Source organism: Arabidopsis thaliana, chromosome 5 (assembly GCF_000001735.4).
Source record: "Arabidopsis thaliana chromosome 5, partial sequence".
In the NCBI taxonomy this organism is placed as follows: domain Eukaryota; kingdom Viridiplantae; phylum Streptophyta; class Magnoliopsida; order Brassicales; family Brassicaceae; genus Arabidopsis; species Arabidopsis thaliana.
This window is the reverse complement of record NC_003076.8, coordinates 10502803-10527971: the sequence shown is the minus strand read 5'-3', so window position 1 is coordinate 10527971 and position 25169 is coordinate 10502803. Positions and strand designations below refer to the sequence as shown.

The 25169-nt window shown below is 36.1% G+C and overlaps 1 protein-coding gene and 4 pseudogenes across 9 annotated transcripts; 3 read left to right on the top strand and 2 right to left on the bottom strand.

Annotated features, from left to right (window-relative positions):
- Positions 1–405: 405 nt before the first annotated feature.
- Positions 406–3561, top strand: FRS10 (FAR1-related sequence 10; the record flags this gene model as incomplete). 5 transcript variants are annotated; one of them, NM_001344076.1, is made up of 4 exons in its annotated part: positions 406–1425; positions 1615–1694; positions 1784–2227; positions 2316–2949. In NM_001344076.1, the coding sequence occupies 4 exons, from the start codon at positions 672–674 to the stop codon at positions 2892–2894; spliced, it is 1857 nt and encodes a 618-aa protein (NP_001331635.1). The 5 variants fall into 5 exon arrangements, with proteins under 5 accessions (NP_001331635.1, NP_001331634.1, NP_001331633.1 ...); NM_001344075.1 differs by having other exon boundaries at positions 2304–2949; NM_001344074.1 differs by adding an exon at positions 3041–3407 and having other exon boundaries at positions 408–1694; positions 2316–2932.
- Positions 3562–5973: 2412 nt separating this feature from the next.
- On the top strand, positions 5974–12440 carry AT5G28526 (annotated as a pseudogene; the record flags this gene model as incomplete). Its single annotated transcript has 1 exon — positions 5974–12440.
- A 954-nt stretch (positions 12441–13394) lies between these two features.
- On the bottom strand, positions 13395–14606 carry AT5G28527 (annotated as a pseudogene). Its single transcript has one exon.
- A 562-nt stretch (positions 14607–15168) lies between these two features.
- AT5G28525 lies at positions 15169–16682 on the bottom strand (annotated as a pseudogene). Its single transcript has one exon.
- A 2370-nt stretch (positions 16683–19052) lies between these two features.
- On the top strand, positions 19053–19857 carry AT5G28524 (annotated as a pseudogene; the record flags this gene model as incomplete). The annotated part of the gene is made up of 1 exon: positions 19053–19857.
- Between the last annotated feature and the right edge of the window lie 5312 nt (positions 19858–25169).

The window sequence follows — 25169 nt, the reverse complement described above, 5'->3', positions numbered from 1 at the left end:
GAAATTTAGTTGTGATTTGATTTTGTAATCCAATCATCTGTATTTTCTTATACTACTATTTGTTATTACATTTTGGTTAAACAAAATAAAACATTAGGTATGTTATCTATGACCATATAGTGTTTATTTTCTCTTTTGAACTTATGTTACAGTTTATTTTCATTATCTTTTATTACTTATAATTAATATCACATTTTATTGGTATATTATTTATTATTTTGGAGTGCTGTCCGTGCTATGCACGGACCTAATACTAGTATATATATAATCTATAATCCGAATTGCAATTAACTTTTTTTACCAATCAAACATTTTTCTATACTGCTTATTTTGTACAAATTACACTTGACCCACAATATATTAGTTCTATACATACCGCAATTGAACCGTACTATTATGCAATAACGTTTTTCCCGCACAACAAAATCAGCGATTATCATTCAGACCCAAATATCTAATTCTAATTGGTTTCTTCTTCCTTAATACACACCTCCCGATTCTCCCTCTCCTTCCACAAGTGATAATATCGTCCTTTGATTGTCTAATCGGAGAATCAAGCCGACATCGAGATCCTTCAGTGAAGACGCAAGCAGATTTCTAAACCCAAAAACCACTCCGTTTCTTAATCTCTAGGGTTTCGACTCTCAATCGAAGCTTTTTCCCCTTGTCTTATGGCGTTGAAGCCATTGAACAACATCTGGATTCGTCGTCAACAATGTCCTTGTGGTGATTGGAAATGCTACATCAGACTCGAAGAAGACGAATCAACAATAACAAAAAGCGAAATCGAATCAACACCAACACCAACATCACAATACGATACTGTGTTTACACCATACGTAGGTCAAATCTTCACCACAGACGATGAAGCATTTGAGTATTACAGTACATTCGCTAGAAAGAGTGGTTTCTCGATTCGTAAAGCACGATCTACAGAGAGTCAGAATCTAGGTGTTTATAGAAGAGATTTCGTTTGTTATCGTTCTGGTTTTAATCAACCTAGGAAGAAAGCTAATGTAGAGCATCCAAGAGAGCGTAAGTCTGTTAGATGTGGTTGTGATGGTAAGTTGTATTTGACTAAAGAAGTTGTTGATGGTGTTAGTCATTGGTATGTTTCACAGTTTAGTAATGTTCATAATCATGAGCTTTTGGAAGATGATCAAGTTAGGTTGCTTCCTGCTTATAGGAAGATTCAGCAAAGTGATCAGGAGAGGATTCTTTTGTTGTCGAAAGCGGGGTTTCCGGTTAATCGGATTGTTAAGTTGTTGGAGTTAGAGAAAGGTGTTGTGAGTGGGCAGTTACCGTTTATTGAGAAAGATGTTAGGAATTTTGTTAGAGCTTGTAAGAAGAGTGTTCAAGAGAATGATGCTTTTATGACTGAGAAGCGGGAGAGTGATACGTTGGAGCTTCTTGAGTGTTGTAAAGGTTTGGCTGAGAGAGATATGGATTTTGTTTATGATTGTACTTCTGATGAGAATCAGAAAGTTGAGAATATTGCTTGGGCTTATGGAGATTCTGTTCGGGGTTACTCTTTGTTTGGGGATGTGGTTGTTTTCGATACTAGTTATCGGTCGGTACCTTATGGATTGCTGCTTGGTGTTTTTTTTGGGATAGATAATAATGGAAAGGCGATGCTTTTGGGATGTGTTTTGCTGCAAGATGAGAGTTGTCGTTCTTTCACATGGGCTTTACAGGTTTGTTGCATCCGATTTATTGTAATTGTCATGATTGGAGTACATATATGGTGTGGTTATTCTCACTGTTTAAGTTTTATTTTGGACAGACTTTTGTTCGTTTCATGAGGGGACGACATCCTCAGACAATTTTGACGGATATAGATACAGGACTTAAAGATGCTATTGGGAGGGAAATGCCAAATACTAACCATGTGGTATTTATGTCGCACATTGTCTCCAAATTAGCTAGCTGGTTTTCTCAGACACTTGGGTCGCACTATGAAGAATTTAGAGCAGGGTTTGATATGTTATGCCGGGCAGGGAATGTGGATGAATTTGAACAGCAGTGGGATCTTCTTGTCACTCGGTTTGGTCTTGTTCCAGATAGGCATGCGGCTTTGCTTTATTCGTGCCGAGCATCTTGGTTACCTTGTTGCATCAGAGAACATTTTGTAGCTCAAACTATGACTTCTGAGTTTAATCTATCTATAGATTCTTTCTTGAAAAGAGTTGTTGATGGAGCGACATGCATGCAACTATTACTTGAAGAGGTTTGTGAATCATATGAACCGTAGAGTTTATTCAATTTCGATATTATTTCATTGCTGCTTTGATTCATTATTCTAGAGTGCATTGCAGGTTAGTGCTGCTGCAAGTCTAGCCAAGCAAATCCTGCCACGATTCACATATCCGAGTTTGAAAACCTGTATGCCTATGGAAGATCATGCAAGGGGGATTCTGACGCCTTATGCCTTTAGCGTATTGCAAAACGAAATGGTTTTGTCTGTGCAGTATGCTGTGGCTGAGATGGCCAATGGTCCATTCATCGTACATCACTATAAGAAAATGGAAGGGGAATGTTGTGTGATCTGGAACCCAGAAAACGAGGAGATCCAATGTTCGTGCAAGGAATTTGAGCATTCCGGAATCTTGTGCAGGCACACTCTTCGGGTACTGACCGTGAAGAACTGCTTCCATATACCTGAACAGTATTTTCTATTACGATGGAGACAAGAAAGTCCTCATGTAGCTACAGAGAATCAGAATGGACAGGGCATTGGCGATGACTCTGCTCAAACATTTCATTCGCTCACAGAAACTCTCCTCACAGAGTCTATGATCTCAAAGGATCGACTTGATTACGCTAACCAAGAACTTTCTTTACTTATCGATCGTGTGAGAAATACAGCACCAGCTAATTGCTTGTATCAGCCATGACTGCTAATCTAGCAAGTGAAATGTTTCAAGGAGGGCAGATATGTCGTTTCTGTCTTTTTTTCTTGGGTTTCTATTTCGTTCCCATGATTGCAAAAGTTTTTCCAGAACTCTCACTAATACTTGTCTGAAAAACCTTATCTCTCCACGTTTTGGTTGACAGGCTAAATTTGCAGCGTTTAGTCCTCCCCAGTAACATAGACTGCGCCTGTCCTGTTCGCGAGTAAAACGTTGAGGTCAGGAAAAACGCAATGTCACTTTCTGTAGCCTGTATATAAAACAATGATCTTTCGAGACTAGTTATAAAGCTTTCATTTGATGCATTTCTTGCGTTATGTTAGTTGATTAGTTAGATATTGCCTATCATGCTACAAGGCTTCACAGCATAAATAGTTAGGGAAGAAGTAGTCTCTCTTTTGCTCAGTCACGATGCTGGGTTTTCTAAACTTGTATTTTGCCTCAAGAGTCTCCAAAGTTGCCATTTTGGGATACTTTTTTTCATTTCATTTCTTAGTAAACTTGATTGAGTGAGATTAGCCTCTATATCGGTTAGCTTTGGTGTGAGATGCACCTCAACTGGTAAGTCTAAAGCAAATTGGCATTATGTTTCTGTCACCATCATGAGTTGTTGCATATTTCAATAGTAACATATGATGTCAGGTTAGTGTTGCATATTTGAAGTCTTGGCCAAACTGGAAAACTCAAGTTTTTCGATTTCTCGGTCTATGCAAAAGTCGTAGCTAACACATGACTCGGTCCGAGGGTTGAAATCATTATTTTGTGATCATGGATGTTTAGAGCATGGTCTACTATTAAAGTTCGTTCTTTGGCAGAAATAATCATCGCGGATTCGCGGTACTATTAGTTACTATCTTTGAGGACCATTGGCCGTGCTTTATATATAGAGTTGAACAACTAAATATGGTATACCGTTTGGTGTTCTCTTTGAACTTACTAAATAAAAATAAGCGTTGAAGAGAAGCTAAAGAGGAAAAACTTTAGCTTTAGGTTATGTATGTTGGGATAGATATGAAAGCTCTTTTTTTTGCAATCATGAACCAATTTCGTTTCTCGGCTCTCTCCCTTTCTCCAAATCTCATCATCACTTGTGATCTTTCGAGACTAGGTATAAAGCTAAAACAATGATCTTTCCAGACCAGTCGTGAAACCGTGAATTTTTTTACCCATCTTGATCGTCCTAAGGATCATGGTTTTAGTGAAACACGGCTTAAAGTGTATACGTTTCCACTTTTGTATTTAAAGAGGTTTGAATACAACTTAATTCTATGAGATGTGAATTTCTGGTCTGCACAGATGAAGTAAACGTTATTCTTCACCTGAAAGTTAGAATTATGTAGCAATAGAACTTTAAAAATAATTGTATCATATCACTTACACGTGAGAAGAGAGAGATGAATATTGTAGTAATCAAGTGAATATGTTTCCTGATTCAGTTTCTAAAACACTTCAAACCTCAGTAAAGATGCCTGGTTTGCACCATGCTGTTTCTCCTTACAAAACATGTACAACATCGATCGAGTTAATTAATGATACGTTTAACAGATTTAATGGTTTGTGGGTTTTTAAGTTAAACGCAGCCTGCTTTGTTCTGCATCACGATAGATCCGCATATTTGGCGAGAAAATAGAAATCCATGAATCTAATACAATAGCCACTACAAAAAAAGTCTTCATTGATAGCATATGTCATGTAATTTTCGTTATTATATTACAGCAGTTGATAAACGCTAAGATATAGTTTTAATATTACAGCACTTTATAAACGCTGATATAAAATTTTAATGAGCGGGAACACAAAATACTTATTCCGCCAAATAACACTTAGTCATTTTCGAGAAAAAACCCAAACACAAAACAACTTTTCGAAAACCCTAAGAAAGAAAACTCTCTCAGTCCTCAGCCGTAAGTCCGACGAACTCACTATTCCGGCCACCGATTAAACCCTCCGTTGCCTCTCCGTCGCTGTCGTGAAAGCTCTCCGTGCAACTGGAACCTCCGTCGGCACTCAATCCGCTCTATATTTGTCCACTTCGAGATCGAATCGAAGGCAAGTCATTTTCTATGTTGTTTTTTTCTCCTTTGACACTCAATTCGTTACCCTAGATCTGTTTCTATCAATCTCTGAGACTCAATAACCGATGTTTGTGTGATTTTAGAATTCGTTACCCTATATCTGTTTTCTTTATCGATTCTTAAAATTTTGTCTACTTTGCATGCCTTTGTTTATTGCGAATTCATATGAATTTCGTCTTAGTAATGGTAACCTGAACTGCTCTAGGTGCTTGTGAACAATTTTGCATTCGAAATTGTGTATTTATTTGGGCATTAGAGTTGCAAATATTGGATTTTGGCTCTGTAATGTTTGATTTTTTATTGAGTGATAAAACTTGAGAATTGCATTGTCAGATTGATTAAGCTTCGTCTGTTGTCTGAATCGTGTTGTTATTGTCACATCGATTTAGTTATTTTGTTATGTCAAACTATCATTGATTCACTTTCTTGAATATAAAACATTTTGCTCATTCTATATATTTTGTTTAATTTGTAAGCGTTGCTGAGCGAATCAATGGACATTTGGAAGCTTATCAATTCTCTCTTTTCACAGGAAAGGTTAGTATCATTGTCTCCCTTTTGTGAATTGTTTTCTCTTGTCATAGTTAGTATATAAGTTTGAGTTATTTGTGAATGTTGTCTGCTTGTTCTGTGATTGTTTACTTAGAAGAATTCTTTTCAGTTTCATTTATTTTAAAACATGCTAATATAATCTAGTAACTGTACTTATCTACTGAATTGTTTTGATAGAGTGATTTGTAAATGTTGTATTCTGTGTTTGTTTATATCGAAGATTCTTTTGAGTTACATTTGTTTAAAACCTGCTACTATAATCGAGTAGCATGTACTTAAAACCTGAATTGCTTTGATTGATTACGTTTATAAGTTTGAATTTATTTGTGAATGTTGTCTACTTATTGTGTGATTGCTTATTCAGAAGATTCTTTTCTTTACACAATATGGTATGCTGCTTAGGTTACTAAAGGTTTATGTTACGGTTAGCACATAGAATGGTGGCCAAGGATTGGGTGCATCTTGGCAGGTAAGCAATATAATTATAATTATAATTATATTCCTTAGGTTTCAGTAAGGGTTTTGGGAAGTTTACTTCTTTTTTTTTTCTCTCTTTCTACTTCTGCAACAAAGAGCTGATCCTGCTTATGAGAGAGGGGCTATCAAGTTTGTACGGGATGTGGCTGCGGCTTTGGGAGATGATATGATTGTATGTCCTTGCATTGATTGTCGTAACATAGATCGTCACTCAGGCTGTGTAGTTGTTGATCATCTTGTGACAAGAGGAATGGATGAGGCTTATAAGAGGCGGTGTGACTGGTATCATCATGGAGAATTGGTGTCTGGTGGTGAAAGTGAAAGCAAAGTCAGTCAGTGGAATGATGAAGTAGTTGAGTTGTATCAGGCTGCAGAGTATTTGGACGAAGAGTTTGATGCTATGGTTCAATTGGGCGAGATTGCAGAACGTGACGACAAGAAAGAAGACGAGTTCCTTGCAAAGCTTGCAGATGCTGAGACACCTCTATATCCAAGCTGTGTTAACCATAGCAAGCTGTCCGCGATTGTGTCTCTGTTTAGACTGAAGACCAAAAATGGCTGGTCTGACAAGAGTTTCAACGATCTTCTAGAGACATTGCCGGAGATGCTACCAGAGGATAATGTGCTACACACATCACTGTATGAGGTGAAAAAGTTTTTGAAATCCTTTGATATGGGCTATCAGAAGATTCATGCATGTGTTAATGACTGCTGCCTATTCAGAAAGAAATACAAGAAGCTCCAGATTTGTCCTAAATGCAATGCTTCACGATGGAAGACAAACATGCATACAGGTGAAGTAAAGAAAGGTGTTCCACAGAAAGTGTTGCGGTACTTTCCAATAATCCCACGCCTCAAAAGAATGTTCAGATCTGAGGAAATGGCTAGGGATTTAAGGTGGCATTTTCACAACAAAAGCACAGATGGAAAGCTCCGCCACCCTGTTGATTCAGTAACATGGGATCAGATGAATGCAAAATACCCTTTATTTGCATCAGAGGAAAGGAACCGGAGTCTGTTAAATCAGGATCAGATAGTGATGATCTATCTAGTGACTCGGAGGAGGATGAGGAAGAAGAGGCAGAAGTAGATGAGGAAGAGTTATCAAGATGGAAGAAAAGGTCAATCTTTTTCAGGCTATCTTATTGGCAGGTTTGTTCTCTTTTCTTGAAATATGTTTTATTGTTTAGATTGAAACAAAGGGAAAATGTCTAATGCATTTTGTTTGTCTGTTTTGCAGGACCTACTAGTAAGGCATAACTTAGACGTCATGCATGTGGAGAGAAATGTGGCTGTATCTATTGTATCAACATTGTTGCATTGTGGGAAGTCAAAGGATGGTCAATGCTCGCAAATATCTCGAGGTGCTTGGTATAAGGAAGGACTTGCATCTGCAAACCAAAGGGAAAAGGACATACCTTCCTGCAGCACTTTGATCTCTCTCCAAGTCAGAGAAGAAGCTATTCTGCAAACGTCTATTTGATTTTAAAGGACCAGATGGCTACTGTTCAGAAGCAAGAGGTGTATCTTTAGAAGACTGTAAGGTAACAGGATTGAAATCACATGATTATCACGTCTTAATGCAGCAGCTTCTTCCAATAGTTTTGAGAGGGTTGTTACCTAAAGGTCCTAGGGTAGCAATTGGACGCTTATGCAAATTTTTCAATCACTTATGTCAGAGAGTGATTGATATGGAGCAGCTTTTGGAAATGGAAGCTGAGATTGTTGAAACCCTTTGTCTGTTTGAAAGGTTTTTTCCTCCCAGTTTCTTTGACATCATGGTGCACTTGACAGTTCATTTAGGGAGAGAAGCTCGGTTAGGGGGACCAATTCATTTCAGATGGATGTACCCTTTTGAGAGATATATGAAAGTCCTCAAAGATTTTGTGAGAAACACAGCAAGACCTGAAGGGTGTATTGCTGAATGTTACTTAGCTGAAGAGTGCATCCAATTCTGTAGTAAATTTTTGAAGAAGACAACAAAAGTTCAGGAAAAGGCAGATAGAAATACTGAGTATGAGAACAACTCTATCCTTGGAGGGCGTCCTATCTCTGCAGGCACCTTTATTAGTCTTACAGAAATGGAGAGAAAAATAGCTCATTTGGCTGTGATCCAGAATATGGCTGTCGTCGAACCTTATGTAGAGTAAGTTACAATCTATCTCTCTTTCTATTGCTTTTCTATATTGCTTTTCACTTTCTGCTTCTATGAATGCTGATTCTGAATTTTGTTTTCTCTGTTTACTAGTGAGCACCTGCAGCTTCTACAAAACACTAATGGGAGATGCAGACGTGATGCGTCTCTGTTATGGAGTATGCACACTCAAAATTTTGCATCTTGGCTTAAAGAACAGGCTAGTATTTGTCTTTCACTTAGTAGTTTAGCTTAAAGAACAGGCTAGCAATAGATATAAGAGCCTGACTTTTTCTATTTTTCTTTGATAGATACATCTTGATTCAAGTACTCATGGTGAAACACTGAAATGGCTGGCTTATGGTCCACGTTGTTGCGCAAGATCATTTACTGGTTACATAGTGAATGGGCAACGATTTCACACAAGAACAGTTGACAGGAAAACACTGAATAGTGGTGTTTTCTATGAAGCCACAGCAGTTTGTAGGTCTAGTGCGAAGGATAAGGAACAAGTGGTGGATTTGGTGCAGTATTATGGCTGCATAACAGACATTATACTGTTGGACTATAATGTCTTCTATGTTCCTTTATTTCGTTGCAACTGGGCAATAAAGGGCAATGGAGCTAAGGAAGAAGAAGGGTTTACACTAGTTAATTTGAATCATAGTCAAGTCTCCTTTTTAAGGGATCCGTATATTATGGCTTCTCAGGCAAAACAAGTGTTTTTCCTGCGTGAAGATGACTCATCATCTTGGCATGTTCCAATGAGAGGTCCGTCGAGAAGATTTAGAGAGAAAGAGAGTGACGATGTTACTCTTGACATTGGGCCATTGCCAACAACAGTTGACATCGATGTTGACTTGGAAGTAGCAGAGAATGAGAGAAGTGATTGTGAAGGGATTTATGTTTGAAATGTAGAACTTTGCTTTAACTTTGAGTGTTGATTGTCTGTCTGTTGTGTTTGTTGATTGTCTGTCTGTTGTGTTTAATTTATTGATTGTCTATCTGTTTTTAGTGTTAATTGTGTGTCTGCTTTGAGTGCTGATTTAATTTTATCATTTTTTCTCAAGTGATTTACAATGGGACAACAGAAGAAAAAGCGTGGAAGACAACCTAAAAAAGTTGCTGCTAAGAAATGCAATGATGAGGTGGAGTATGTGGGTACAATTGAGCCAACAGCTGTAGAACAAACTGTTGTTCCAGCAGAAAACATTGATGGAGAGACAGAAAAAGAAGTTGAAGACATCGATGGAGAGACAGAAAAAGAAGCTGAAGACATCAATGGAGAGACAGAAAAAGAAGCTGATGAAGACATCAATGGAGAGACAGAAAACGAAGCTGAAGACATTAATGGAGAGACAGAAAACGAAGTTGAAGTGCAAGCAGCTGAAGAACCTGAAGGCGAGCTTGAATTATCTGGAGATGAAGATGCTGTTCAACCTAAGACCAAGAGGCAGCGTGGACCAACTAGGATGAAAGATATTGCTAAGGATCCAAATGCCAGAGTGAGAGTGGAGTACACCATGATGGGAGAGCCTATTGGTAAAGGCTCATTTAAGTTAGCATCATATGCAGGCGCATTGGTCCGTGAACACGTCCCTATCACAATTGATCGCTGGACAAAAATAGGTGAAGAAATCAGGACACTTCTCTGGAAATCTGTCCAGGTAACACTTCACTTTTTTTTTTTTTGTAATATTTGACTATCTTTCCTTATCACAGCAATAATCACTTTTTCTGTAATTGATTGAAGGCAAGGTTTGAACTAGATGAGGAGTATCAAAAGGTTGCAGTGCTTAAGCAAATGGGATGTTTGTGGAGATCCTAGAAATCAAGGCAAGTAACTAAGTTTAGAGAAGCAAAGACAAACCAGTAGAGGATGAATCTGAGACCTAAAAATGTTTCTCCATTTGAGTGGAGAAAATTTCTGAAGAGCAAAACTAGCCCTGAATTTAAGGTATGTTGAGGGAGAAGATTAAACTAAGTATATTTACTATGTAGAAAGTTACTAATTAACAATCATTGTTAGGTTATAAGCGATAACTACAAGGAGAGAAGGCGGAACCAGATTCCTCACACTTGTAGTCGTAGAGGGATGGTTAGACTTGCAGAAGATATGGTAATCTTATGTGTCTGTTAGGTTATGTTTTTTATTGCTTTGAAATTTTAAAACACTTAGCTTGCTACTAATATTGGCATGTTGTGTTTTTCAGAAAACTGGTAGTGCAGACCCAACTGAAGTGACGAGGCTAAAGGTTTGGGTTAAGTCACGGACCAAGAAAGATGGAACACCAGTGAATACAAATGCGGCTGAAAAAATTGTGAGTATGTTATAGTTTGGAAGTTGTGAAATTTTGGTTTGTGATGATTGTTAGGTTAGTGATGGTTTGTTAAATTGGATAGGTTAGTGATGGAACAGAAATTGGACTGGTTTGTGATGGTTTTGAAATGAATGTGATAGGCAATAAATCCAGAACTTAGCCAGTGATTGTGTGGACTGGTTTGTGATTGTGTGTGATGGTTTGCAGAAAAAGGCAGTTGAGATTGTTAGCAGTGGTCCTCAATCAAATGGGACGAATGAAGCAAAAGATTCACTTAGCCAACTCTTAGGGCCTGACAATCCTGGTAGACTAAGGGCGATGGGAAGAAATATGAACAAGACCAAACTAGCTTGTTTCCAAGTAAAAAGCAAATGTATGGCTGAAATGCAACAGAAACAGGACCAGCTCCAGCAGAAGGTCAATGAGTTACAAGAAGTAATTGACAAGATAAAGAACCATGTAAACACTTGTCTACTTATACATAAAGCTAATCAATCGGTTAGTACATATATTTGACTTTGTTTTTTTTTTGGTATAGAGACAATCAGCTGAAGTTGGTGAAACCTCAGCTGCCAGAGTAAGTCACTTTTATTTGATACTTTTGATCTCTTGGTACATAATTAGATGATAATAGCCTATTGATTCCTTATACAGAGTGTGAACCAAGGATCACAACCTAAGTGTATCTTGATGGATTGGGCTGGTACTGATGCAACCGTTGCTGAGGGTTGTATTATATCTTCTGATCCGGATGAGATAGTCAATGGAAGTCGCTTAGGTCCTACAGATGTTAAAGTATTGATTGACACTGCGATTGTACCAGAAGCATACCTTTGGAGACCCGCAGTTAACATGGAAATTATGGAGAAAGCTGTTGGTCAGATGATAGCTTGGCCTGTTGCTATGTGTGTTAGCCTAGAGGAGAAGCTCAATCCAGAAGACATTGCACAGGTAAAATGTTATATATTCAGAGTCATACTAATATATTCAGAGTCATACTAAGACATTGGTTTAATGTGTTTGACAGGGACCAAGACCCACTTATGGAAATAAGTGCAAACTACTGGATTTGTCTTCCAATGACGTTATTGTTGCAGAAGGACGTTGGCAGACAAAAGACCAATCTGCATTAGTTAATGGGCTTCCTCTCGGACCTGTTGCAGTGAAAGTATTTGTGGATGTAATACTTCAACCTGAGACGTTCATATGGAGGCCAACGATGGATGTGACATACCTTGAGGACTGTTTACAGTCTTTTGTAGCATGGCCTGCCCACAAAGTTTCCTATGAAAACACCACAGATTCAGCAGTTCAGAAAACTCCTCTTCAGAGTTCTCAATCAACTTATCCAACAGCATCAGCCTCAAAAGGAAAGTCAGCAGCAACAAGTCAACAAAATGGAGCAACAGAGAAATCTCTTGGTGAGAAGCAACAAAATGGAGCAACAAAAGGAAAGTCAGGTCATAATTCTTCTATTCAGGTATCTGCAGCCAAGGGTTCAGAATCTGCAGGAACAATTGCAAAATCTCTTGGTGAGAAGCAACCAACAGTAGTTCCAAAGTCTCTTGTGAAGAAAACTCAGCTAGCATCACAAACCCCTCTACGGAGATCTCCGGTAAGTTTGTCTTTGGTTTGACATATTGACTAATAAAATTTCTACATGCGTTTAATCCTGGTTTATAATGTAACATGTGAGCGCCAAAAAACATCTGAAGGTTTGAAGGCTAATCAGAAGTGCAAGTTAATGGATATGAGTGGAAAGAAGCGGGTGGTTGGTGCAGGACGAGTGCATTCAATAGACCCAGATCAAAAGGTACACCATGTTTGTTTGGGAGAGAATGCAGCTAGAGTTTGGGTAGATGTAGTGAATGTAGATGATTCAGCAGTCTGGAGGCCATCAGATGAAATCGAGTATATGAGAGATTCACTTGGTTCATCAATTGTATGGCCAAAGGATAAGTTGGTGACCTACTGACTTTGCAGAATCTAGGGTAAGTTTTGAAATTGTTGTGATGTTTGTGCTTTGGTTTTATGCAGGAACTGATATGAGACATTGTTGATTATTGTAGAGAGTGAAGAATCTATGGTCCAGATTAGCTAGTTTTCTGATTAGGTTAAGACTAGACTAATCTACTTCTGTTATGAAATTTGGAATCAGACTTGTGTTGTTATGTATTTGGCTTTGCTTAAACTTGTTTTGGATGATTATGTTTAACTTTTGAATGGTGTCTCTTGGATTGGAATCAGACTTATTTATAATATAACAACTATTAAGACTTATGTTATGTTGTATGTTTATGTTATGCAAAACAGGTTTAGAATTAATCACAAAAGATAGTTCTTTGAGATTGGATATTATAGCAAAAATTGGTTGTTGTTTTCAACTATAGTAGATTATATTACAGCATAATTAAACGCACTAATTCTGTTTACTATAGCAATTCTTCGATGTCATTGTCAAAAAATTATATATGATAACATAAAACACAAAGCTACAAAACTTATATTAGAGAGCAATTATTAGTTGTCCTGTTAGGTGAGAGTATTATGACACGAAATTAGAAAGATTAGTAATTTATAACAAGAAATTAAAGTGCTATATCAAAACTCTATAATGGCGTTATATCGTTGCTATCGTAGCAAAATATACCATAGCGTACAAAACGATGCTGTCATAGGGGTGACACCTACTATAGATGCCGCAAACATAGCATTTGTGAATTTGCTGTGTATTACATACAATAGCAGATAGTTTGCGCTAACGATGAAGACTTTTTTTGTAGTGAGGACAAGGAAATTACGTAACTCAAGGCAGTGAAACGAAGTCAAATATGGGAACAAAAAGAAGGTGTGACAAAAGAGAAGAAAAGAAACCGGTAAATACACAAGAAATAGATCATAGGTATTGTAAAAAATGGACTAATTAAGTTGCACTAAACTTGGAACATAAGAGCAACAAGTGGATAACAATTTCAGTCTGGAGATTCTCCAACATACACTTTTTTCAAGGAACCATCCACTCCAACTGCTAAGTTGTGAGAGCGGTGGTTTGTATAACCATTTTCGTCTTTGTAGACTTTACCAAAAACCACCGCGACTTCCTTCTCCTCGTCAATAAAGAAACTTCCACCTGTAACCGCAAATTGAAAGCCAAAGCCAAAGCAAGTGAGTGTTCTCATTCACTGTTAAGAACGACCTCCACGACACCGCGTTGGGCTCAATCTTAGTAGTTATCCGTATCTCCCACATCGATGTGTCCCATCGCTAAAATAAAACCGCAAGCTGCTCCTCTCTAACACTAGATAGAGTGGCGGTATCTTCAGGATACCACTCAAACGGTAGAGGCAAAAGCGGCCCAAATCTCTCTTTTGTGAAATCAAAACATACTAAGAAAGAGTCGTCCTCACCTACTGTTGTTTCTGAAGGCTTCTCTTTAACAAACCAGTAAGTATTTCCCTTGAGAGAGACTCCACCCTCATAATCATCTACCTGCCCGTCTGGAGCAGCGACATCAAGTACCCTCCATGAACCAGAGTTACACTCGTAGATTTTGATATCAACAAAGGTAGTTGGGTAATATGAATCAAGGAAACTCAAGATTTTGTAGCTGCGGCTGCTCTTGTCGTATCCAATCGCATACGAATACAATTCCAGTTGGTATGAAGTATGTATGGGTTCGATCCACTTGGTTTGACCCCAATACGGGTTCCAAACTAGGAGCTTAGTATGGTCTTTTGTAATGCATAACAATAAACCGTCGCAGTGAAAAACTTTAGATACTTGGACTTCATATGAATCGTCTAGGCTAATAAGTTTAGCTTCATGCTCGATACATGATTCAACGTTGTCGTTAAGATAAAGTATTCCAATTTTTACAAGTAAATCTGGCTTTTCTCATAGATGTCACTGGAACCCTAGAGCCTCCACCAAATCCTTTGGAAGATTGAAGATCAACGTTCACAACGAGACAACGTAACTGAAAACGGAGAAACCCCTTAATATATAAAGAAAATTTCACCGTGGACACCTATTTGACTTTTTTTCACAAAGAGGCAAAGTGGGCTTGGCCAACCACCTTTTAGCCATTAGGCCCAAAATGGCCGAATTTGCCCTGGAACGAGAAACTAACGGAGGCGGTTTAGTTTCGTGGAGCCGGTTCAGTTTCTTAACCGTTTCTGGTTACGAAATAATTTAAATATATATTTAAAATTATTAATTTTAAAACTTAAAATAAATCAAAAACTGTCATTCCTTCTTCGAGAAAGCAGAACAGACGAAGTCCGTTTTCGAAGAACCAGAGAAATTCCGACGAAACTGAAACACAATTCCGATTGAGGCTCTGTTCGAGTTCGAGTCTTTGCTTAAGTGGAGGAAGTGTTAAAGTGTGGAACAATAAGACGATTTTTGGGTTTATCGATTAACTGTTCAGAGAAGAACTCTAATGCCGGCGACGAGGAAGAGTAGTCGGCGGCGAGGAGTTTCGGATAATGATGAGGCATCGGCGGCGACGACAAATCTGGGTTAGTTTTCCCTAACTTCGTTTGGAGAATGATTTGATTCAAAATCTAGGTTAATTTTAAAGATTTCAACTCATAAATTTTCAATTGACAAAGGGGTTTTAGTTTTTTTCCGCCAAAAACAGTTGATTGAGTATAAAAGGTTTCAGTGTACGTGTATATGAATATCGAGTTTTTGTCAACCTTAAGCTCACACATAGTCTTCATCATGATTTCTCTAACTTTTTTGATCAACTGCTTCAAGAGTTTCTGAGTACCTACAACTTGACATTGCATGAAAAGAGATTCGTTGACAACACGTCTGTCAAGGATATGCTTCTTTAACTGATCGATTTAGGCTTAATAAATAGCAACTTCATCTTTAAAGCATCTCCGTTCGGAACGAACAGTACGAAAGGCATCATCACGAGAATTGCGGTCTTTCGTTTTTCCTCAACGGCCAGCGTTTCCTTCCTTGCCTCTCTCGCTTTTTCCTCTAGAGAATTGTATATCGCAAATCCGGCGGCAAACGACTGATAACAGATAAAAAAGAGAACAAAAAGTTATCATAACATAAAACAATAAACATGACAAAGCAAGAAACAGAGTATAACTGTACATAAGCTCTTTAGAAGCCCAAGTTTGGTAGAGATTCTTCGCTATAGGGGATTCAATGGGGGCATCTCACGAGACGACCCGATAACGTTTCTACCAAACTCACCGCAATAACTGCTGTCTGGAAACAACAACTTTTCCTATCATAATTGAACGAAAAGGAGTGATTGACCTCCTGAATATCCTGAGTAGAACCTCTTTCCCGGACAATGGGAAAGAATCTCTTGAACTACCTCTACCAGAAACCTTCCTCCGCTAGGAAACGTCGACACTCGATCGCTCACAAAAATAGCTCTATCCTCGTTAACAGAATATGAAACTTTCTTCCCGGCACGAGCGTCTGAAAGTCGCGTCGTCCTATCCTTGTTAACAAAACTTGAAGCTTTCTTCCAAGCTTGAGCATCTGAAAGTTGTGTCGCCCTATCCTCACTAGCATCCCGTTGGTTACTCTCTACCACGCCACTCTCTGAAACCTTTGCCGCCACCTGCTATGGCTTGGTTACAACGACGAATATATTGACATTCGTCGCTACCGAACTACCTTCTCCAAACGTATCGGCATAAATCGGAAACTGACAACTAGCTTTTCTCATTTCTAAAAGTGTAACAACGAATCTTTAAAACAGTTTCACGTAAAAAATGTATCAAGACAAACGGACAAACGAACAAGATTTTCAAGGAACTTACGAAATTCAAATGAATCAGTAACGTCTGGCCAACGCAAAGGTTCTCTCGTCCTAACAGCAGCAAGACTCGCAGATATCTCTCCACAAGCTCCTCGAGGTCAAAAATTATGTTATGCGAACCAAACAAAACGCGGTTAGAAAATAGCATTAACGATAGCCTCCCATGACCATAACTAAAAAAGATCTACTTGGAAACAAATTCCACTCGGAAATGAAAAAGATGTCAAGATCCAAAACAGAAATCTCGGATAACTCCACGAAAAAGTAGTAGCGCAGCCAATCCTGATCTTTACTCTTCATCCCTTTAACCAACTTATGGTTGGGTCTGGCGTTCACTTGACATAGGTCCGAATTATCTTTCGGAACAGCAAAGGTCGTAGCCTCCTCGGAAAGGTCGGCGTCAACCTGAACACCACAATAACACCAAAAGTTTTCTACCTTCCTGTGAGATAGTTGTTGTAGTCATAGTCAAAATTCGAGCTAGTATATTTGCGTTTCTGTTAATAAGTGATAAACTAAAATAAAATGACTTTGAATAATTGTAGTATTTTATTGATTTGCAAATGAACTAGTACAACGTATAAGTGCTAAATTGGAGATAACTTGAGTCTCAAGTAATAAGTTAAAGAATTTTGTCGAAAAATATAGAAAAAACTTAGTTTCGTAATTTTTGATGCCCGTTTTGTTTTCTCTATTACACAACAGGTTATAATGTCTTTTCGCAAAAGATATAGGTCATTCTAGTTATACGTGATAGAATAGAGTCAAACTAGTTATTTCCAAATTATATTAAATCAACCTTTGCTTTTTCAATAACTGATGCATTATATGATTGACACACTAGCTTAGTACCATTATTTTACTCTTTCTTTTTTACGGTAAACTTTATTTATTCATCTCTAATTATAATAAAAAGAAAAAATATCTTGTGTTTTTATTTAACTTTTTTCTTTCTCAAACCATTTTTCTCTATCATCCCCACGATCTCTACCTCACGACTTTTTCTCCTACAAAAACTCCATTACTATTGTAGTATGTATAATATCTCAAAGATGGTTTTCTCAACATCATTAATCGATTACTCAGAAATCATGTATTTTTTCATCCCGATGAACCAATTTACCATCTTCTATTTCTGTTTGTAATTTTTGTTCATATATCCGAAAATCATATACCGTTTTTCTAGATTTCCACGGCGTTTGTTTATTTTTGCTTTGTTTCTGCTTTATCTGACTGGATTCGATGCTTTTTTCATAGGATTATTCTTTAATACAATCAATGCCTATGCTTCTCCTGTCTCACAAACACTAGAGGATAAGCAACAAATTTTGGCTTCTCATCAGAACAGTTGCTTTAAAATTCGAGTGAGTTTTATAGCTATATCGAATCTTAAGTTCTTTTTTTTAAGATAAATTATATCTCATATTTTTTAAATTTCTTCTTTTATCTCTTATTTTACTTCTTTATATATGCAATTTCGTTTTTGTATTAGCCCATTCTACAAAACAAAACAATGTCTTCTGTAGGAAAATCTCATTCGCTTGCTTTTTCTTTGTTTCACTTTGGTCTTCTTTTGAATCTTCTGTCGGAGAACATAACAACCAAGCATGGATGGCCATTAGTTGAGAAGTTCTTTGTGAGTTTTTTTCAGCATCCTCTTTCTCCAGGTGTATTTATTGTCAAGTAAGTATATTACATTTATGTTTGATGTATAAGTCATCATAATTATATAGAAAACGTAATGTCTTTAATATACAGATTGGATTGAATTGGGAAATTCACTTACTTCAAAAGCTAAATGCAATTCACAACTAAAATATTATTTTGTTGGCTGAGCAAACTTAGAAACTTGCATTACACTACAAAAAAGTCTTTATTAATAGCATAACGTTATAGCACGGTTTACTCAATTGCTATTGAAGATGTCATGTAATTTTGGTTATCATATTACAGCGTTTGAGAAACGCTAATATAGAATTTTAATGAGGGGGAACCCAAAACACTTAGTCCGCCAAACACTTAGTCAATTTTTTATTCAATCGACAATAACCCAAACTCCAAACACTTATTCCCCCTTTATCAAAAACCCTATCATATCAAAGAACTCTCTCAGTCCGACGAACTAATTAAATTCTCCGTCGCCTCTCTGTCGCCGTCGTATAAACTCTCCGTGCTACTGGAACCTCCCGCTGGCACTTAATCCGCTCCAGATCTGTCCACTTTGAGATCGAATCGAAGGCAAGTTCTTATCTCCGTTGATTTTTTTCTCCTTTGACACTCAATTTGTTACTCTAGATCTGCTTCTATCAATCTTTGAGACTCAATAATCGATGTTTATGTGATTGTAGTTTGGTTTTCTTCCTCGATTCTTAAAATTTAGTCGAATTTGCATGCCTTTGTTATTTGTTCCAGTAATGTTTTTGTGGGTTGCTTTTGGTGCATGTGAACAATTTTGTATTCGAAATTTTGTTTTTATTTGGGCATTTGAGTTGCAAAATTTTGGATTTTAACACTGAAATTGTTAAAAAAAAATTGGGTGATAAAACATGAGAATTTCATTGTCATTGATTAAGCTTCTTCTGTTGTCTGAATCATGTTGTTATTGTCACATCAATTTAGTTCTTTTGTTATGTCAAACTATCATTGATTCATTTTCTTGAATATATAACATTTTGCTCATTCAATAATTTTGTTTTGCAAGTGTTGTTGAGTGAATCAATGGGACTTTGAAGCTTATCAGTGTTCTCTTTTCACAGGTCAGATTAGAACCATCTTCTCTTTTGTGAAATGTTTTCTCTTGTCAGAGGTACTATATAAGTTTGTAGATTTTGTGAATGTTGTCTGCTTGTTGTGTGATTGTTTACTTAGAAGATTCTCTTCAGAGTTCTCAATCAACTAATCCAACAGCAGCATCATGAAGAGGAAAGTCAGCAACAACAGCTCCACAAAGTGGAGCAACATGAACACAAAAGGCAGCATCAGGTTATAATTCTTCTATACATGTATCTGCAGCCAAATGTTCAGAATCCGCAGCAACAATTGCAAAATCTCTTGGTGAGAAGCTACCAGCAGTAGTTCCAAAGTCTCTTGTGAAGAAAACTCAGCTAGCATCACAATCCCCTCTGCGGAAATCTCCGGTAAGTTTGATTGTTGGTTTGAAAAACTGCATCTAATTAAATTTCTACATGCGTTTAAACTTGGTTTATAATGTAATATGACAGCGCCAAAAAGCATCTGAAGGTTCGAAGGCTAATCAGAAGTGCAAGTTAATGGATATAAGTGGAAAGAAGCGGGTGGTTGGTACAGGACGAATGCATTCAATCGATCCAGATCAAAAGGTACACCATGTTCGCTAGAGTTTGGATAGATGTAGTGAATGTAGATGATGCAGCAGTTTGGAGGCCATCTGATGAAATAAAGTAATCTAGGGTAATGGATAAATTGGTGACCTATTGACTTTGAAGAATCTAGGGTAAGTTTTGAAATTGTTGTGATCCTTGTGCTTTGGTTTTATTTAGCTGCTGATACGAGACATTGTTAATTGTTGCAGGGAGTGAAGAAACAATGGTCCAAGTTAGCTAGTTTTAATTAGGTTAAGACTAGACTAACTTACTTCTGTTATGAAATTTGGAATTAGACTAGTTATGTATTTGGCTTTGCAGTTACTTATGTTGAATGATTATGTTTTAACTTTTAAATGGTGTATGTTGGATTGGAATCAGACTTATGATATAATATCTATTCAGATTTATGTTATATGTTGTATATTTATGTTATGCAAAACAGGTTTAGAATCACAAAAGATAGTTCTATGAGAACAGATATAATAGCAAAAATTAGTGGTGGTATTCAACTATAGTAGATTATATTAACGCATAATCAAAAGCCATCATTATGTTTATTATAGCAATTCTTCGATGTCCTTGTCGAAAAATTATATATTATAGCATAAAACACAAAGTTACAAAAATTATATTAGACAGCAATATTTAGTTGCCATGTTAGGTGAAGGTATCATGACACAAAATTTGAGATATTAGTAAATTATAACAAAAAATTAAAGTGCTATATCAAAATACTATAATGACGTTCTAGAGTTGCTATCGTATCAAAATATATCATAGCGTACTAACCAATGCTGTTATAGGGGTGACACCTACTATACCTGCCGCAAACATAGCATTTGTGAATTCGCTGTGTATAACATAAGATAGCAGATGGTTTGCGCTAACGGTAAAGAATTTTTTTGTACTGATTCAATGACGCAATGGTTTAATTAGTCTGTTTGACAGGATTTTGGGAAAGAATTGCATCTTTATGTATTCATCTATGATAATTATCTTTTGACATGCAAATGTTAGAAAGGCAGCGCATCATGTATTTACCTGTGCACATTTTACATTTTGCTTTGGGTGTCAACAAATGTTTGCAAACTGAATTAGAAGAAGAACACATTACAATTGGTTGGAGCTAATGAAATAAGCGGACATGTATATACCCAACATTATTGTTGTACTTATACTCTCTTATATTTCTAAACTCTCAAATTATTAATTACTGTGTATCACAATTGATTTATTAGAGAGAAAAGTTGTACATTTTTAATATCTTTTTCTTAATCTTTTGTATATTAATCTTCAGTCAATAATAATAACTTTATTGTATATTTATGCTATCTGCTTTATTTTAAAAGTCTTAGTTAAGAGTTATAACAGGGGCATAATGCTAGTTATTATTCAAAGACCGAGTTTAGTGTGATTTCCGGTTTTTCTTGTAAACCGGTTTGTTATTACTCCTCCAATTATTGTCTACCATATTCTTAATTCACTTCCTGAAATTTCTTGTATTCTATTTTTAACCCTATGTTTCTATTTGTGCACAATAACACCAAAAGTTTTCTACCTTCCTGTGAGATAGTTGTCGTAGTCATAGTCAAAATTCAAGCTTGTATATTTGCGTTTCTGTTAATAAATGATAAACTAAAACAAAATGACTTTGAAAAATTGTAGTATTTTATTGATTTGAAAATGAACTAGTACAACGTATAAGTGCTAAATTGGAGATAACTTGAGTCCCAAGTAATAAACTAAAGAATTTTGTCGAAAAATATAGAAAAAACTTAGTTTCGTAATTTTTCATGCCCGTTTCGTTTTCTCTATTACACAACATGTTATAATGTCTTTTCGCAAAAGATATAGGTCATTCTAGTTATACGTGACAAAATAGAGTCAAACTAGTTATTTCACGTAAGATATGGCTTATTCTTTGTAATTTCAGTTTATGTTTCTTTTGAACTACCAAACTAATGGGTTTTTAAGCTTGAGTTTTACAAACACATCATTCTAGAGAACATCAAACCAAAAGATACATAAGTTTTACTGACACTAAATCACACTCTTTGTTTTGATTCTATCGCAATCAGATTATGAGCTTATGGTTTTGTTTTCTTGTTTGGTGGAGAAAAAAAAGCTCAAATTCTACGTCGGGAGGTATGGGCATCAACCCGTTTAGGTCCGTGACACGCTCATAATTCTCAGATCCTTTTAAATGTAACCTTGCATGCCCGAAAATTGTATCCTACCTCCTCTACTATTTAGTTATAAGTATGGAAGACTATTTATTTTCCTATGAAAAGTATCACATCCCAATATATAGAGCTTATACTATGACCACATGTTAGATGGCCCCAAAAACATCTCTATAAATTCAAAGTTTAAATATGTTTCTCCACAAAAAATTTGTTTAACCGCTTGACAAACTAAACCTAATAGAAAACTATATAAATCCAGTAAGAAACCAAAAAAATTTAAATTTTTTTAAAACCAAATACAACAATAACCGGATTTAACCTAACTAAAAAAACATGTTTCTTCTTCAACTTATTTGCTTCATCTTTTTTTCATCGTTTTTTTATTTGAAACATTTGATATCTAGTATAAAAGTTTAGTTATATTATGATTCTTTTCACTACATAATGAAACTATATAATTCGATTGATTTTGGTAAAATTAACCATGCATGATGAGAGAACTTAAAACAGGAAACAACCTATTAATATCAGAAATAATGACAACATGTACAAGTTGGGATTAATTAAGCAAAATAAAATTGATAACAGAAAAATGACAAATAAAGATTCAAAGGTTACAAAATAATATTTTTAAAAAAATACTACAAGATATTATAAACTGCTACAAAACATAATATCATGCATATAAATAGAAAATAAGAGAATATTAGAATTACATGTAACATATGAATTAAAAGAAAAAGTCATGATCCTTTTAAACCCTACTAATTATCTCATATTGAATTAATTTATTTTAAATAATAATATATATTTTTGACAACTAAATAGTACTATATTTAGAATCGTGATAGACTACTATTAATGCTTGTCTTTACATTTGCTTAGCTGTATAACGGTATTCCAACATTATTTAATAGTACTTTCATTCTCAAATATATAATAGATAGTATAAAAATCAAAACATAACTGAAAATGGGTTAAATATGCCACTATATAACAAGTGTGGTTTGAGAAGATGCAATTGGCAACTCGAGTACTGTTTCTACTGTTTAACTCCAAATAAAAAATCCTTTTTTTATATAAATATTTTAATTGTATATTTATATGTCTTTCAAGAGTGCGGATGTGTATATTTGGATGTTGTGAATTTTGGTCTAAATTCACTGTAGTGTTGCGAAAACTTTTAGGGGTTTAGAGGGTTAGAAGTAAGGGAAAAAAGAAGAAAGAGATAAGAGCTTCTAGATGTTTAGAGGGTTCACTTTAGACCATTGGAAATCTCCAATGGTGAGAGTCTCCTCATGGGCTCTCTCCAATTGTTTAATAAATTTTTTGTCAAATTGTTAGAAAAGATCTTATGTTTTGTTTTTGTTAATTTTGAAAAGTCCAATGGTAATCTCTCTGGTGGTAGTCTCTCTAAACTTTCATATTTAAAGAATTGCCTTGATTAACTACATAGATCAAAAGTCAGCCAAATTAAGCATGGTATAAACAAATGTGTATGAGTTTCAGAAATTTAAAATACTATGTTCATGATCAAATCATGAATGAGCCACTCACAAAAGAGAAATTAACACGAGGCAATCTGCCTACCAAAAAAAAAAAACACAAGGCAATCTTGGAGTTTGGCATCTGCAGAATCAAATCATGAATGAGCCACTCACAAAACGTTTTACAATGCAAAGCGAAACAAAGACATTGATATTCCACTCACAATCGACATTGAAAGCAATATAGAGACAACATCAACTAGATAACCTTCGTAAGAAAGCATTCCTATAAATGTAGCAAGCAAATGATTTCTATTCCCTTCGTGAATCTTGTATCAACACTTCTCCCTCATTCTCCGTTCCCTTCATGAATCTTGTATTGGCACTCGGAAATGATTTCCATCTCCAGTCTCTTGGCACTTACAGAAATGTCTCTGCATCAATTTGACAACAAAATATAAAACAATATATGAGAACTAAAATCTCCATTTCAAGGATGATTTCCCAAGCAAAATTGATTAGGGTTTAATGATGTTTATCTGAAGATATCCAATTCAACTTCTACAAAAATAACAAGGACATTTTCTCTCTTAAAATTCTTTGTCTAAAAGATAACAAATGTTGTGACTGAGAGCTTGTTGATTTTTGAAAGTTCATGTAACGCCACTAAATCAATAAGATCACTCTCTCACAATGCTTATTTTTCCTTCAACACATATTAGCTGCCGCGCTATTGGTTCCTCTGTTCTTGCCACTATTGGTGTTCAACCAAGCTAATCTCAAGAATACCTCTTACCTTAATGATCTTGTGCAACGCCACAATCGAGTCTCCCGCTTTACATATTCCCTTCTCCTCCGTCGAATCCTTGTTCGAAGACCTAGCCAAAGCTCCCGTGTCGCCATCACTGGAACAATTCCACGGTAGATCAACCCACGTCTGGCAACATGAGCCGCAGATTCTGAGCACGACCACTCGAAATCATCGGTACGAGTAATCCACGACACAATCACCGGCCACCGTCGCGAGAGAGAGAGGAAAATTAAAGAATCTGTTTTGTTTTTTTTAGGCGAGGAACAATGAACAACTTCTTTAGTTTTTGCTTTTGTTAAAAAATAAAACCCAATCACAATATGACATGTGTCGCCTCTCTCAATCTCAATAATCACTCTTCAGAGAGCTGGCTCTCTCAATTTTAATCACTTCTGATTTATTTTTTTACCAACAATTCAAGAGAACCTCTCAAAATTTGGATTACATCCTCCCATTGGAGGTGCTCTTATGAACTAGATCTATGAAACTGAAGAGATCCCTTCGGTTCTCTCTCTATGTTGTCACTTTGTCGTATTTGTACAAGCAGTCGAAGCAGGAGGCTCCTAGTGTCTGTTTCAATCAAGCCGCCCTTGATATTGCTTCAGCTACAATTCAGGCTGATTATATTTGATGATTTTGCCAAGCTTTATGAGTAAAACGTTGGTTGTAGAGGAAGTAGCTTGATAAAATCTTGCATCTTCACAATCCAATGACAATATGTGATGGTGCATGTAGACCATTGTTTTAAGGACAAATTGGATTAAAAAAATTTGAAATATTGTCAATCTATGCATTCTATATTCAAATGTCACAAATTTCTTATCTATCATTTGTAATTGATTTAACCAATCTTTCAAATAAAATTCAGAACAATTTGTAGGCAAATGGTGAAGAAGTCATGAAGATACTTATAACGTCAAAATTATGCCGTTTTGGATGAAGAAAATATTATCTACGAAATTTAGAATACATGTTATAAATTTAGAATGTGTATTCTATACAGTGCACATGTTCTATAAAATTTAGATATCGTATTCTTTTTTTTTTTTTTGGCTCAACTTCAAACTTAACATTAC